Raw genomic sequence first — 16,373 nt, forward strand, 5'->3', positions numbered from 1 at the left:
CACCTTCAGCTCACTCCTCATGTTTGGACATTTGGTGCTCTCCTCTTTATGATCAGCTGCAGGTGAAACGTTTAAAACACTCAATTCTCTAATCATTGACTAACTGATGAATCACTGCAGCTCCAATATATTGTTGCATTTGACAACCCACTACAGCAACTACAGAATAAAAGCACTAACCAGACTGATGACAGATTTCAAACATGCTGAATATGAAGAGTAGTATCATTTAAACTCACATGATTATCAGCCATAAGAACAAATTCAGATTTATATTGATGTAAGGTATATAAATGTAAGTACAGTTTGAATCAGTGCAATATTATTTTCACACATCAATGGACCACTGAACTTCTCAGCTTCTAAAATGTAAAGCCTCATTTAGAAACTACACAAGTACATATAATGGTCAGGGATCAACATGAACCTGTCTTCTCTATTTGACTTTAATCAACTCTGCAGTGGCTCCATTATACAACCCAAGCCAAAGTCCAGCATAGAGCGGCTGAGTGAATGTGGTCTGGACTCTGTGGAGGAGAGTCATGGTTTCAGTTTCATCTCATTACTAAACCAGTGATCTGTAATGGAAAATTTCCATTTTTCTTGTTTAAGGTGTTAAATACTTATGCAAATAAAACACTGAAACACTGTAATAGACTGTTCAGTGGAAGTTTCTAAAACTAGATGAACTTATTTAAGCCTCAGTAGTTGAAGAAAACAACTCCCTCTGCAGCTGCTGATAACGCCAAAGGCATGAAACAGCATACCCATTGTTCCATTAGGTTTCATAGCGAGCCGCGTGACGTGTGTTATGATCAGTTTATGACTTCCTTCCCTCTTCTTTGGAATGCATAAAGGAGTGGAAGCTCCACTTCTGTTTTAGAGCTCTCCTGATTGTATAACTGTTTGATGTCTGTGTTTGCTCTCCTGCATGCAGTAATTTCAGTAGCCTGGCCACAGCTGATTGTGTTGCAGACTTTATTAACAGAAAATTCCACCACAGATGAAATTTTAGTTAATGCTTCAGAGCAGGGAGCAGAAAAACATCTACTATCACACAACATTGTGTTTAACTTAGACATGAAAACATAACAGTCTTAATCATTTGAATACATTTCACTGAAAGCACAACTTATAAACACTGTTCTCACTGCTGTATTAAAAGATTCTCCTCATCTATAATGATCAGGTTTAATTAAATGTGAATTAACGGAGCAAAAAAAATATTAAAACTGTTACAAACTAGTCTGTGTATTCAAAGCAGTGGTAAGAAACCTTAAATCTGTGGTATGCATTTCCCACACTCAGTGAAATGGCAACTCATTTGCTTTTATAATCTTATTATCTTAAAAATGTATTCAGCACTTTATTCTATACACTTCAAGTATTAATTTGCCTCACATACACCTAACATGCATGTCTTTGGACTGATTAACATGGAAGAAACATCGTAACTCCACACAGAAAGGCCTCAGCCAGGATTTAAATCAGGAACTTTCCCACCACCCTATTACAAATCTCAGGTTTGTGCCAAAAACCATCTCTCAAGGTACGCTCTGGGCTCGGATCCTTATATGCACCATATATGACCCCTCCTTTATTGTTTTACTATTACACTGTTTGCAGAATCCTGGGGCAAATTCCAACAACCAGCAGGTGGCTGTCTCTGAGTAACCTGTGCAAATGTGGTGGGGAAAAAAGACAGTTCCCATGACAATGTCATGGTCACCTCTGAAGTCTGTTACCCCTCTCACTTTAAAAAAAATCAAAGGCTGGAGCTTCTTTCTAATTGATGTTTTTATTTATATCGTTTTTCTTTCTTTGTCCTTGTCTCTTAAAATCCCTGAATATTTTCTAGAAACAAAAAAAAAGACTAAAATGGCTGAAAGTAGTACAGATGAGTGCCACGTGAGATCTATATCTGCAGGGGGGAAAGGTGTCATCTTTTTTTATATATACAATAAGTTGTCAATCAGCTTTAAAAGCCTCAACTGAAGTATTACATTTATAAAGAAGATGTCACTGCCACCTGCTGGAGAGAAAGATGGTGCATAAACATTTTTAAACAAACAAACAAACAAACAAACAAACATGCCTGCACAAGTCAAGATGAACCCCACAAACTGTATTCTGGTGTGAGCTGCACACCTGTCCCCTGTCTGCACACAGCAGTATTCACTGTGGAAGCCAGTCCACTTTGTAACACTGGGTAGGTCTTTTGAAACATTATCTGAACTAGCTTTCATTTGAGACATTAGAGCTTAAAACCGCATGTTTATATAAACCTATCATGTCTATCGATACACCTGCTTTTCCAGATGAGCCACAATGCCGGCAGATTAACTCGTGTCACAGATTAACTGGTGACGGTCAAACAGATGTGTGGTAGACTTGCCTTTAAACTGACATCATGCAGTTCATCTTCTCATCCGCAGAGGGCCACAAATCACCATCAATGAACAGTTCTAGGAGATTTTAGTGTAGATGCTCCATGACTTAATAAGGCATTCTGTTTTAAGGGGTTAGAGAGAAAATAAAAGAAAAAACCATGCAAATCTGCATTTGCTCTCATTTTAAGAGCTTCTGTCTTTTCCTATTTCAGAACCAATGAGCATACTTGGAGAGGTTGGTAAAAAAAAAAAAAAAATCACAAGAAAGAGAAATCAAACATTTGGATTCTCTACTGGCTCTGCTATGATTTGGCAGTCAGCTAAACTCCTTCCTTACATTAAGACTGATGACACGATTCCAAATGTTCACAGGTTTAATGACACAGGGGAAGGTGAAACTGCACCATAGAGTACAAGGCATAATCACTTTTATATATTCACCATGTACAGATAAAACGATGAAAATATATTAACTACTTTTTATTACAAGTCAGCATATCCTCCTAAAATATACCGAGAGTGGCGTGTAACTGAAAATATTGTCAACCCCAAACAACAGACTGAACATTGGTTTCACCCTGGAAACATCCTTTAAATATAAACCCAACAATGTATACAGTGGTCCCTTGCTATAACGTGGTTCAACTTCTGCAGCCTTGCTGTTTTGTGGATTTTTTTGTGTGCAATTTTGAGCCCATTCTCACTCCTGAGGCGTAACATCCTGACGCATGTGTAGATTGACTCCAAACGGTTCTCATATGTCCTCAGTTTCCAATGTCATCATGTAGGAACGTGTTGGGTGCCCGAAAACATAATATGTTGACGATTTGTCACCTAGCGTAAAATGTTTGTTTGTTTTTTACAACGCATTGTGTTCTGTGTCCTGATCAGCTGTAGACCATTGTCAATCTCCTCCTGTCTCTCCTGTACAGTACAGAATCGCTACATTGATAGCTTGCAGTGTAAGTCTAAATTTCTGTACTTTTCTCCCCAACATGTTTTGCACCATCAAAGGCACCTGCGGTAGCACCCAAAAGGCAGAGGAAGATAGCTATCGCACAAAATCTTGAACTTCTGATTCATTGATTTATTAATGATTAATTGATGTTGAATTCTCTCGCAGGTGCTCTATTCCCATGTTCTGGACCAGAAAAGAGGGTTTGATTTTTGGTTTTATTTTATAATACTGGACTTATTTTTCTACAAAGGTTTGAACTTTGAGAGTGTCTAAACAAGAGAGAAAAGTGAAAATGTTCGTGCCTGTGTGAGAAAAGTGAATAAAGTGTGTAGTGACGGGTTTTACAGCCTTAAAACATCTATAATAATTGTAAAAAATAAAGTTGGCTACTTTGCAGACTTCAACTATTGCGGATTATTTTTAGAACATAACACCCACAATAAACGAAGGACCACTGTACATTACAATCTGATTTATTAAAAATAAAGTATTCTTAATGTATTTATTATAACTTAAAACCATGAAATTACCTTAAAACTGCATAACCGCTGATGACGGCAGCCACAAAAGGCATAAGATGTAAGTGGATGTTGCTGGATTTAACTAGCTGAGCACAGCCCGTCTCCTCAAACTCACTGGCTAACATCCTGTTTGTTAATGACATCAGTTCCTATCACAGACTATAGTGATTTTAAGGTGGCTCACGTGAGTTACCATTTCATATTTAATATCTAAGAAATATAAAATAACATTCTACCTTAAACTGAATTCATTTTTGATATCACAGCAGATTATTTTTAATGAGTTCATGTTTGTTGAAAATGCAGAGGAGCTGGTTGTGAACTGAGCTTCAGAGAAACACAACATACTGATATTCAGTGTGAAGCTTTGAGTGGAAAAAGAAAAACAACAGAAAAACATGTGGATCCTGGAATAATCAAAGCTTCCATCTTAATCCATGAATCTGAAAACGTGTTTCTGAGTGAAACAGACAGACATGTACAGACTATCTGGCACGAGTACACTCTTTAGATTATTCTCTGCAAACAAACACTGAGGAACCAGGAAACCACACTCTAAATCCAGGACAAAGAGGTTCTGTGAATGTGGTGTTGAAGGTATGGAGGTGGATCAGGGTGTCAGAGGAGACTCTGTAGAAGGACAGAGTGCCAGCAGGACAGTCCACATACACTGCTACTCTGTTAGAGACTGAGGAGGAGGAGAAGGAGGAGGATGATATGGAGGTTTCTCTGTTATTGTGACAGACAGAGTAACCATCATCGGAGCAGCTGAGACTCCAGGATTGATCATTCCACCCAAATGAACAGTTATCACTGCCACTTTTCCTTCGGATTTTTCTATAAGTCACTGATATGTCAACATCTCCTTTCCACTCAACCTCCCAGTAACAGCGGCCAGTCAGGCCATTTCTACACAGCAGCTGAGGATGAACATCAAATCTGTCTGGATGATCAGGATATAAATGAACCTCCTCCACATGTGTCACCTTTCTTTTGTTGTCAGACAGTTTGAGGTTTGTGTGTACTGTGTTTGTATCTATTGTGAGTTGACAGGAATCTGATGGAGAGAACAAACACAATCCAGTTCCAGTTATTGTTATCATCTGTTGATTGATTGACACTATGATGACTTCTGACATCAGAGAGGTGAATGAGTGATGTGACAGTTTGAAGATGGTTGAATGTGTGCTGCTTTGTTTTCATGAATCACATTAAAAACGCACTTACACTTCCTCAGACCTGGTCTCAACCATCGGACACCAGCAGGCTCCACCCTGAAAGGAGGAGGGGGATCAGACCAGCACAGTCTCTTTCAGCATGCACACGAGGACATTACATCATCATACACTGATACTGCTAGACAGTGATAAAGGAACAGTCCAACATTTTCAGAAATATGTGGCTATCTGTGAACCAGTATCTTTCAAATGCCACTCCCCTCCCCCAAACAAAACAAAACAAAACAAAACAAAGAGAGTTGTTGATTCTCACCAAGCAGAAGGTCCATATACACAATCACCAGTGTTTCCAAGTCCCAAGCATAAGTATTAAGAAATTTAAAGAGAGCATACGGGGCATATTTAAAGAGAGCCTCCACCAGTGAGTGAATGAATAGTGGCATTGTAAAGAGCTTTGGGTGCCTTGAAAAGTGCTATATAAATCTAATCCATTATTATTATTATTATTATTATTATTATTATTATTATTATTATTATTATTATTATTATTATTATATGAAACAAGCCAGGCAGGGGAACAAAGTGAAAAATGTAAAGACTGTGGGAAGACATATAGTTATAGATATGTCCAAAGATCCCAAAACAACTGCAAAGACACTAGTGAATGACTTAACGTAGTCGTGAATTGTACAGGGTGGGCCATTTATATGGATACACCGTATTAACATGGGAATGGTTGGTGATATTAAAGTCCTGTTTGTGGTACATTATTATCTGTGAGGGGGCAAACTTCTCAAGTGGGTGGTGACCATGGTGGCCATTTAGAAGTCGGCCATCTTGGATGCAACTTTTGTTTTTTCAATAGGAAGAGGGTCATGTGACACATCAAACTTATTGGTAATGTAACGTGAGGGTTCACTAGATGGTTTGGAATCTCTCTGAATAATTAGGAACAGCAAGATGGAGACGGATAACTTTTTAGCAGCCACTTTACTCTCAGCACACCGCAACAACAACCCACACTTCCTGTGTGCCGCCCTCATGAATGCTTCACTGGCCTCTCAGAAGCCAGGAAATCTTATACTCAGATCAAAACAGGGAAAACAACCAGGTAGATATAACACATACTTATTACTGGTTTGAACATGTATGTCTAAACATTCAAACATGTAAACATGTAAATATCAAAACACGTAACCACCAAATAGCTACATAACTAGCTTTATAACCTTTGTAAACACCTCTTTGTATATCAAATTAGATTTAAATTTACTTCTACACTTTACAGTAATGCCACAAGAAAAACAATGGTTTTAATGTCTTCCTCCAGTACCAGACCTTTTCTCCATACCTGAGAGTTTCCAGTTTCCAGGATGGATTCTTCTGTTCAGGCACCAACAGCTTCATTCCCAAGTCTCCTGGATGATTGTAGCTCAGGTCCAACTTTCTCAAGTAGGAGTGGGAAGAACTCAGGGCAGATTCCAGAGAAGCACATCCGTCCACTGTGATCAAACAGCCTGACAGACTGCAGGTACATACCAAAAAAGAAGTGTTTTATTTTCTTCCCAGAGAAAGTGAGCTCCATCCCCTCAATTTAATTTACCTACATTTATAAAAATGTCTTAACTTTTTATAGCAGAGATAACACTACAATATAAGAGAAAGAACCACAACTCTCAGATGGTCCCCTGTCAGCAGCAATTGGTCACAGGAAGGAGGAAAAACGTTTTACAACTAGGAAGAGACCGCCAACAAAATCTTGCTCAGGGAGGTTTAACCATCTGCTTTAACATGTAGGTGATGTTGGTGCGAGTGAGGACAAACAGCCCATGAGTCCTGTGTCAGATTAGATAAGACTGACTGATAAGGTTCAGTAAATGCTTCAGTAAAAAGATTCAGGTAACTCAGGCGGGAAAAGCAGGGCTCTCCTCACATAGTCCATAACGTATATGGGGCGCTACCAATGTCAACCGAGTTGGGCAGTGGAAGGAAATGTGAGCTATATTCACTGAGCACAGGTAAAATAGCATAATAAATTAAACAAACAAAAAAACATTAAATGGAACAAAATGCATCCAGGATCATTTAAGGATTAAATATTGTTTGGGACTGTGTAAATAAAACTAAATTAAAATTTTCACGATTATAAAACTAGGGCAAAAAATCTTGTTATTTTTATTAAGTTATACAAACAAAATGCAAAAGAAAAAAAAGAGCAGAGCACATCTTGATCTGACCTGAGAGTTTCAAGTTTGCAGTATGGACTCTCCAGACCATCAGACAGAAGCTTCAATCCCAAATCCTTCACGTTGTTGTTACTCAGGTCCAGCTCTCTCAAACTAGAGAACCGCATGCTAAGAACTGAGGACAGAGCTTCACAGGCTGTCTCTGCAAGGTTACAGTGACTCAGTCTGCAGATTTATACACAAGAACACAAAGAACACTGATATAAGTCACAGTCACCTCAAGGTGCTTTATGTTGTAAGGTAGACCCTACAATAATACATACAGAGAAAAACCCAACAATCATATGACCCCCCTGAGATAAGAAAGACAAGATAAAAAATTCAGGGCCACCTGATCTAGCCCTAACTATATGATTTAGCAAAAAGGAAAGTTTGAAGCCTAATTTCAAAAGTAGAGATAGTGTCTGTCTCCCAAATCCAAAATAGAAGCTGGTTCCATAGAAGAGGGGATTCAAAACTGAAGGCTCTCCCTCCCATTCTACTTTTGAATACTACAAACCACGGGCAGGAAACATGGCAGGTGCCAGGGCTGTCCCACCAGGAATGATTCTAAGACTAGCATGACCTGGGCACAATGCAAGAAATATGTCTGCAAGGAGCATGCACACACTCTCTTCACATCCTGTGTACAGTAGTGCAGAGAAAAAATTTGGCTGTTGGACAAGAACTGTTCCATGTTCTGACTATGTTCGTATTATTTTCTGTTTTCTGGTTGAATTTCACATGAAATATGTACCACCCCCTCCAAACAAACAGCAAAAACAAACAAAACATAACAAATTAATAAAAAAAAACCTTCAACTCTACCATTGCCAGTCCCAGGCCTGTATAAGAAAAGAGGAGGGGTGATTGAAAGTGATGTCATGGTGCTAGAGCAAAAATTAACAAGATTCATTCTAAAGGGCATGGATGTAAACACCACGAGAAAGAAACAGATCTAGAATTAAACATTTGACCTGATGGTGGTGCTAGAGAAAAGGTCATGTCATCACCAAAGACCAACAGGGTTCATCTACTTGTGGTTATTAATGTTGGCAGTAATTTTGAAAAGTTCTCAATTCAAACTTTTCAAGATACATTTATTCTAAATTAAAAGTTTGACTTCATGGCTTGATGGTGGCACTAGAATTTTATTATCAAGAGAATACTAATGTATTCAATAAATAAACAAAGTGCCTGACGCAAACAATTGGTCAACAATTGTATGTAAACCATTTTGTAGAGGTAAATAACCCCCATGGTAAAACGTGATAGTAATATTTGAGGAGAATAGGAGGGTTAACTGATAAGAAAACAGAATATATATTGATCTGACCGGAGAGTTGTCAGTTTAGAGTATGGAAACTTCACTCTTGAATCCTGCAGGTCGTTGTTACTTAGGTCCAACTCTTTCAGACTAGAGGACTGGGAGTTGAGAATTGAGGAAAGAGCTTCACAGCTTTTCTTTGAGAGGTTACAGCCACTCAGTCTGAAAAATAAAAGATAAACTGAAAACACTGTTGTAGTGCAATGACAGTACACTGAAGTATTATTAGATTTAGCAATTTTTTAAGCAGTCTTGATCAACAATGTCAAAATTATTTTTGTAATTTTTTCTTAATTTCTTTTCTTCTTTGAGGCATCAAACAGTTCAATGCTCCCTGACCGCTAAGGACTCAACAACAATTATCTTATGTCTATGTTCAAAAAGTAAAAATCTCTCTCTCTCTCTTACACACACACAAACACACACAATTTAAACAAACCAACAAAAAAACAAAATAAATCATCCACTTGCATTGTAACTGGCTTCTGTACATTTTGGAAATGTTGTTTATATTTTTAGGTAGGACGGTGGGGCAGAAATTGGATTAATTGTAATTCAGAAAAGGGTCCCATGTTCATCTTTCTTTTGTTTTGTTTTTGGGGTTTTTTTGGGGGGGGGGTGCTAAATGTGGGTTGTCGTAAAAATTTGTGCTATCTCAATGTTAAGATATAATCTAACAATACTGTGTCAGAATAAAACGTAATTTTACATTATACATTAACAGAAATGCATACAGTCTTGAAAACTTTTGATCATTACAAAATCACAGAACTACAAAAAAACCTAGGAGTTTCTTTCAATTTTAAAAAAGTAATTTAGAGATATCGGTTGACCTGATCTATGAGGGAAGCAAACAGGAAATCATTTAATATATGACTGTTCTATTTTCAATCATTTGTGAAATCAACCATTTTTAAATATAGTGATGAGTATATATTCACTTACAGAGCTTTGTTGGAAGTTTTGACCACTGGCAGCAGCCTCAGAAAAGCCTCCTCTGAAACAGAGTATTTCTTCAGGTCAAACACATCCAGATCTTTTTCTGATGACAGTAAGATGAAGACCATAGCTGACCACTGAGCAGGAGACAGTTTATCTGTGGAGAGACTTCCTGAACTCAGGAACTGTTGGATCTCCTTCACTAGCGAATAATCGTTCAGTTCATTCAGACAGTGGAACAGATTGATGCTTTTCTCTGCAGACAGATTCTCACTGAGCTTCTTCTTGATGTACTCGACTGTTTCGTGACTGGTCTGTGAGATACTTCCTGTCTGTGTCAGCAGACCTCGTAGGAGAGCCTGATTGGTCTGCAATGAAAGACCCAGAAGGAAACGGAGGAACAAGTCCAGGTGTCCATTTGGGCTCTGTAAGGCCTTGTTCACAGCACTCTGGTGGAGATACTTTATACTACTTTTCTTTTTAAAAAAGAAAGACTTCTGGGAGGTTGGTTGTTGTTTTTCCAGCAGATTGACTCCAGAGTTGATGAAGGTCAGATGGACATGAAGAGCAGCCAGAAACTCCTGAACACTCAGATGGATGAAGCAGAACACCTTGTCCTGGTACAGTCCTCTCTTCTCTTTAAAGATCTGTGTGAACACTCCTGAGTACACTGAGGCTGCTCTGATATCGATGTCACACTCTGTCAGGTCTGATTCATAGAAGATCAGGTTTCCTTTCTGCAGCTGATCAAAAGCCAGTTTTCCCAGAGACTTAATCATCTTCCTGCTCTCTGGACTCCAGTGTGGATCTGTCTCAGCTCCTCCATCATACTTGACCTTCGTCACTTTGGCCTGAACCACCAGGAAGTGGATGTACATCTCAGTCAGGGTCTTGGGTAGCTGTCCTCCCTCTCTGGTTTTCAGCACATCCTCCAGAACTGTAGCTGTGATCCAGCAGAAGACTGGGATGTGGCACATGATGTGGAGGCTTCGTGAAGTCTTGATGTGGGAGATGATCCTGCTGGCCTGCTCCTTATCTCTGAATCTCTTCATGAAGTACTCCTCCTTCTGTGGGTCAGTGAACCCTCTGACCTCTGTCACCATGTCAACACAGTCAGGAGGGATCTGACTGGCTGCTGCAGGCCGTGTGGTTATCCAGAGGTGAGCAGAGGGAAGCAGTTTCCCCCTGATGAGGTTGGTCAGTAGCACATCCACTGAGGTGGACTTTCTAGGGTCAGTTAGGATTTCAGTTTTGTGGAAGTCCAGAGGAAGTTGACACTCATCTAGACCATCAAAAATGAACACAACCTGGAAGTCTTCAAAGCTGCAGATTCCTGCTTCTTTGGTTTCAGTAAAGAAGTGATGAACAAGTTCCACCAGGCTGAACTTTTTCTCTTTTAGTATATTCATTTCCCTGAAAGGGAATGGAAATATGAACTGGATGTCCTGGTCGGCTTTGTCTTCAGCCCAGTCGAGGGTGTATTTCTTTGTTAAGACTGTTTTCCCAATGCCAGCCACTCCCTTTGTCAGCACTGTTCTGATTGGTTCATCTCTTCCAGGTTGGGCTTTAAAGATGTCTTCTTGTCTGATTGTTGTTTCTGGTCTATCTGGTTTCCAGGATGCTGTTTCAGTCTTTCTGACCTCATGTTCATCATTGACCTCTGCAGTTCCTCCCTCTGTGATGTAGAGCTCTGTGTAGATCTGATTCAGAAGGGTTGGGTTTCCTTCTTTAGCGATCCCCTCAAACACACACTGGAACTTCTTCTTCAACTTCCTTTTAAGTTTACACTTACAAATTGCTGCAACATGTTCTGAAAACAATAAAAAAAAAAACAGAAAACAATGAAATGAAATGCATATGACTATTTGTGCCCCCTAAAATATGCATGTGTAATATTTTTGTTAACATTAATGAGACATTACTAATTCCATTCATCCAGCAGCTTAAATATCTAGAGAAATTGTCTTACTGCTCTGCAGACGGTCAGCCAGCTCCTCCTGCTTCAGTTTCCTTAGGAAGTGCAATGTGATCTTCACAAATGCTTCTCTGCTGCTCTGCTGCTCATCATCCTCACCCTTCAAAACCTCCTCATTCACAATCTTATTCTCTACGCATTCTGGGTAATCTGGACTCAGAACCTTCTGGATCTTCTTCAGCTCATTCTTTACAAAAAGGATGATATTGTCCTCCAGCAGCTGGAACAGAATACTTTATGAATGACCCAGTCAGACTGAAATCATGCAGCCAAACATCAGATCCATGTTGGACAATCCACTGGTCGAACAAAGAGCAGCATGGAGATGACTGTGAACAGATGACTGGACTTTCTCATTGGTAACTTTATACATTTGTGTCACGTCTTAATTGACTGTTCAGTTGTTCTCAGTAGGATGATGCACCTCTTTTTTTTTGCTGCTAAATATGATACCATCACTCTCAACTTCCATCTACCTAACACCCACTCACTTAAGAGCAAGGGACATATCTTCTATGATCTCTTTACCAACTGTAAGCTAGACTTTCTCTGGTCAACTGAGACTTAGCAATGCCCAATGACTTGTCTCAGTTGAATTAATCCACTCCTCCTGGGTTTGTTAACATCTTTCAATCCTGTAGTACTGGCCGGGGACTAGTACTGGCTCATCTATCATGAGAGGTGAAAAGTCATACTAGTCTCTGCTCCTGTGTCAGTTCTTTTGAATCTACTGTGTGTTAAATGTCTGTTCCTACTCCTAGCATTATTTCAACTGTCTACCATTTCCCTAAACTCAACAATCAGTTCCCAAATGATTTTGCTGCCTGCCTCACATCTATCACAGTATTAATAACTCTCTCATCAGAGATTTTGTATCTTACCTTGAGAGTTTGGATTTCAGCAGCATATTGGTGTTGCTACTCAGTCTAAAGGAAACATTTGAAACCTGATTTGCTGTTCTGGTGTAACCCCGCTTACCTATGAAACTCTCTTTATTAACAATTCTCTATTAATAATTCTCTCTCCAGTAGCATTGACTCTTTCATAGACATTCAGAGTTTATTCACCATTGAAGAACTGATTTCACTCTACAACACTGAACTCCATGAAAAAAAAAAGATCTGTTTTCTCCTCTTTCTCTACCCCCTGAGTTTACACCTGAACTTTGACTATTACTGTCACAAACTTTAGAGGCTCTACAAAAGAACTGGACTTGTATAAAAATCATAAACGACATTATAAGGACAGCATCGCTCAAACTTGCCCAGTTACTATTGTCATATTATCTCTTCTAATGAAGGTAACACCAAGTCACTCTTTTCATTGCTTAACAACATCATCCAGTCTCCAAAAGTTGATTCTGTTCATCTGGACGTAGCGTTTTGTAGGAGAAACATTTCGTCACTCATCCAAGTGACTTCTTCAGTCTCAGCTGACTGGAGGTTTCCCCAATCTTATAAATAGTACATTTGCATAATGACAATCTGCATGTCTTTGGACGGTGGGAGGAAGCTGGAGTACTGGAGGTATTTTATCATTCATTTCTTCTCCATGTACTATCTTTCATAAATACAACAACAATTTCCACTGACACACAAATGACATCCGGCTTAACAACAAATCTACCTTGCCTCCCTCCTCACTCACTGACTATACTGTATATCGAAAACAAAATCCTGGTTGTCTTCAGATTTATTCAAAATAAATAGCGACAAAACTAAGGTTCTCCTCATTAGTATAAAATCAACACGATCCAAAACAACTTTTCCTTAGTCAGTGACTGTTCCTCTGTCTCCCCCTCCTCACGGGTTAAGAGTCTGGGTGTCATTCTCGACAATACATTATACTTTCATTCATTGTATTTGCATCAATAATAATAATAATAATAATAATAATAAGCATTATTATTATCATTATTATTATTATTATGTAGATGTTTTGTTTAGTAGTAAAGTAGTTGTTGAACATGTGCAGACCATAAATATGGAGTCCAGGTGTGTTTCATGCTGCTGGGCAGACTGACCACAGGGAAACTCTGAGCTGTTCTGGCCCACTCTGTGGAAAAATCATGAAGAATTAGTCCAAGTACAGGATGCCGATCCACCACATCTTTGATTGCACCATTAATGCTAAATACGGGTTGATGAGCAGCTCACAATCAGATTAGTTCGTTTTTCTCCTTTTCAGAGAAAACCTTTCATACATTCTTAAACCTGTTAGAAGACATACAGCATGAGTATTTTGAACTAAATGCAAGCGATGGAGTGTTGAATACCTAAACAGAGAGAATTGCAGCAGTCCAGTCTAGAGGTGATGAAGGCATGAATAATTTTCTTTTAGATTTTTAGGAGGAAGATAAGGCTTCGCTTTGGCAATTTCATGTAACTGACAAAAAAACTGTTTTTCACAACTGTGGACGCTTGCTTCTCTAATTTAAAAGAGCTATCTAAAAACACTCAGAGATTTCTTACAGTGTGGGAGTGATAACAAGCAAGAGGCCCAAGAGTATCCATTAACTTATCCAAAGGGGCATGACTTCATAAAACAATAACTTCGGTCTTATTTTCGTTTAGGGTGAGAAAATTCAGTCTTTAACATCATGTAGACAGTTAAGGAAAGGTGGCAGTGGGACAGAGACATCCAGTATCAAGGGGAAGTAAATTTGGATGTCATCAATATAACAGTGAAAGGCAATGTTGTATTTCTTGAAAATAGATCCCAAAGGCAGGATGTATAAGGAGAAGGGAGTTGGGCCCAAAACAGACCCATGTGGCACACCGCAACAAATAGGGGCGGAGGAAGAGGAGTATTCTTCAGTAGCAACAGAAAAGGACCTCTCTGATAGTTATAATTTAAACCCTGTTTAATACGGCTCCTTTAAGACCAACAATGTGTTGAAGTCTCGATAAAAGAATGTTATGTTCAGCTGGACTAGAACAACAGAAAATCAAACATGCCAGAACATGTTGAATAAAAAAAGTTAGCTAGCTCTTCAACCACTAGTTCCAAACTAAAGTTGTGTTGGGATTAAATAATTTGCAGTGCCTCAAAAATACTATGCTTTTTATTAATAATAAGTGTTATAAAGTTATAAAGTACAGTATTAAGTGGACACAGCCCTGAAAAATAAAGGCATGAAACCATGTGTGCTGCAAGAGTAGAAAGCTGCAGACTCTTGCTCACACTTGCGTGGGAAAATGTAGATAAGAGGGGACCATCTCTAGTGGAAGGTTACTGAGACACTGTTGTTTAGACTAGAATGAGAGAGCGTCTGGAATAAAACTGTTAGGGGCACAGCACCATTTTGAGATCCGTGGCAACGTGTCACGCAGGACGCATCTCCTTTCTAGAAGTAATGTGAAAGAGAAATAAAGGGTTAAATGGTCTACTGAGCAGTGTTTTGTCTTCCATCGGGTGCCTCTGAGGAACCAAAAGAACTCAGCGAAGTGTTGATATTTACAGTTGGCATCATACATCATACAGTTAGTAAAAGCAGAGAATAGTGAGCAGCGGTCAATGAATTTATCATGCGTAACTGACGCACAGGTCCCTCACTGTTCAACTCCACATTACACACTGCGATATTAAACATCACTGGGAAATGATCTGATATCCCACAGTCCTTGATTTCTGTAATACAAACATCCAGACTGTTTGACAGCACCTGAACAAGTGTGTGGCATTTCGTGAGTTGGATCACACCCACTGAGTAAGATTAAAGTGTCCATAAGGGGAAGGAAGTCCTTTACTAGTGGTCTAGTCTCACAGCGTACATGGATGTTAAACTCAACAACAATTAAAACACGGTCATGTCCTAGCATAAGATTCCCTAGTAAGTCTGCAACATCAAGATTAAAATCCTTAATGCATTTCGGTGGACGATACACCACAGCTCAGAGGACTGAGGGAGCGGAGTTCAGTTCCAAAAACTGCACCTCAAAGCTGGGGTAGAAAAAAGGTAGCAGTTGCCGACAGCGAAATTTGTTTTTAAATACCAAAGCTAGCCCTCCATCTCTACCAGTGATCCGGGGAGATCTGAGAAATGAACAATCGGGGGGATGGAGTTCCGAGAAGGAAGAAAACTCACTGGGTCGAAGCCAAGTTTCCGTCAGGAATATAAAATCCAGTCCTGATGACATTAAAAAAGAAAAAAAAAAGTCATTTCAGATAAAAGCCTTGTTTGCCAACAACATATATCCAACAACATCAAGCAGTTAAATCAGCTCTCAAAGACTTCATGTTACTAACAGCTCACCTCTCTGCAGCAGATGCCTGCTGGACTTTAAAATTAATGAAACGTTCATTAGAATCGTCAGTCTTTAAGGACACACAGCTGGGTGGAGGTTCAGGCTGGTTCCTGTGAATAATGATGAAGCAGTGATGTGAGTGCTGAGCTGTGACATGGAGAAGAGTCATGGACAGTTAGAGATGGTCATCTCACCTCTGAGCTTTGGTCTGGCTGTCATGTTCCCCACACAGAGTGGTTTTAGAGGGAGGGACTCCCTCCTCTCTGTCCTCACATGGATCCATGCTGCCGAATTCACATCCACGTCAGCTCACACAAACCTTCTACCTTCACCTGCAGAGGAAACACCAATCATTCATGTGCACATCAACTGAAATACTATTAATGCTATTGTATAAGTTTAGCGTGACTTGTTTTTTCTTGTCTTTTCTCATTTTCACAAAACACAAGAGATGTAACATTTCTTTTAGTTGCTGATGTTCCTGATGTTGGTCTTGCCGTGCCTTGGTCCTCTAAACTACTGAAGTGATGCACTGTACAGTAGTAAGTAACATAAATATAAATGTAACATAAAAAGTTACAAATATTTTACTAAATGTTGTAAAAAATGACTC

At 39.2% G+C, this 16,373-nt stretch overlaps 1 protein-coding gene across 1 annotated transcript; it reads right to left on the minus strand.

The window, feature by feature from the left end:
• Positions 1–846: 846 nt before the first annotated feature.
• On the minus strand, positions 847–16,086 carry LOC147334775 (NLR family CARD domain-containing protein 3-like). The gene is made up of 11 exons (XM_086274977.1): positions 15,955–16,086; positions 15,769–15,870; positions 15,601–15,642; positions 13,490–13,568; positions 11,508–11,733; positions 9,545–11,348; positions 8,609–8,761; positions 7,285–7,458; positions 6,399–6,572; positions 5,097–5,143; positions 847–4,926 (listed from the first exon to the last, which is right to left on the minus strand). Exons 1-11 carry the CDS (start codon positions 16,041–16,043, stop codon positions 4,382–4,384), a joined length of 3,435 nt encoding a protein of 1,144 aa, XP_086131103.1. The 5' UTR covers positions 16,044–16,086; the 3' UTR covers positions 847–4,381.
• Between the last annotated feature and the right edge of the window lie 287 nt (positions 16,087–16,373).

This window comes from Aulonocara sp. 'chitande type north' Nkhata Bay, linkage group LG3 (genome assembly GCF_057382095.1).
Source record: "Aulonocara sp. 'chitande type north' Nkhata Bay isolate Kocher_YH1m ecotype deep benthic linkage group LG3, A_spYH_male_GT1.1, whole genome shotgun sequence".
Taxonomy (NCBI): Eukaryota; Metazoa; Chordata; class Actinopteri; order Cichliformes; family Cichlidae; genus Aulonocara; species Aulonocara sp. 'chitande type north' Nkhata Bay.

Bases quoted from the DNA above. Each gene is read 5' to 3' on its own strand.
- LOC147334775 (XM_086274977.1), bottom strand. From the start codon at position 16,043: ATGGATCCATGTGAGGACAGAGAGGAGGGAGTCCCTCCCTCTAAAACC. The intron at 15,871-15,954 runs GTGAGATGACCA...CATTATTCACAG, and splicing joins AGCCAGACCAAAGCTCAGAG to GAACCAGCCTGAACCTCCAC. The intron at 6,573-7,284 runs GTCAGATCAAGA...ATGTACCTGCAG, and splicing joins TGCAAACTTGAAACTCTCAG to TCTGTCAGGCTGTTTGATCA.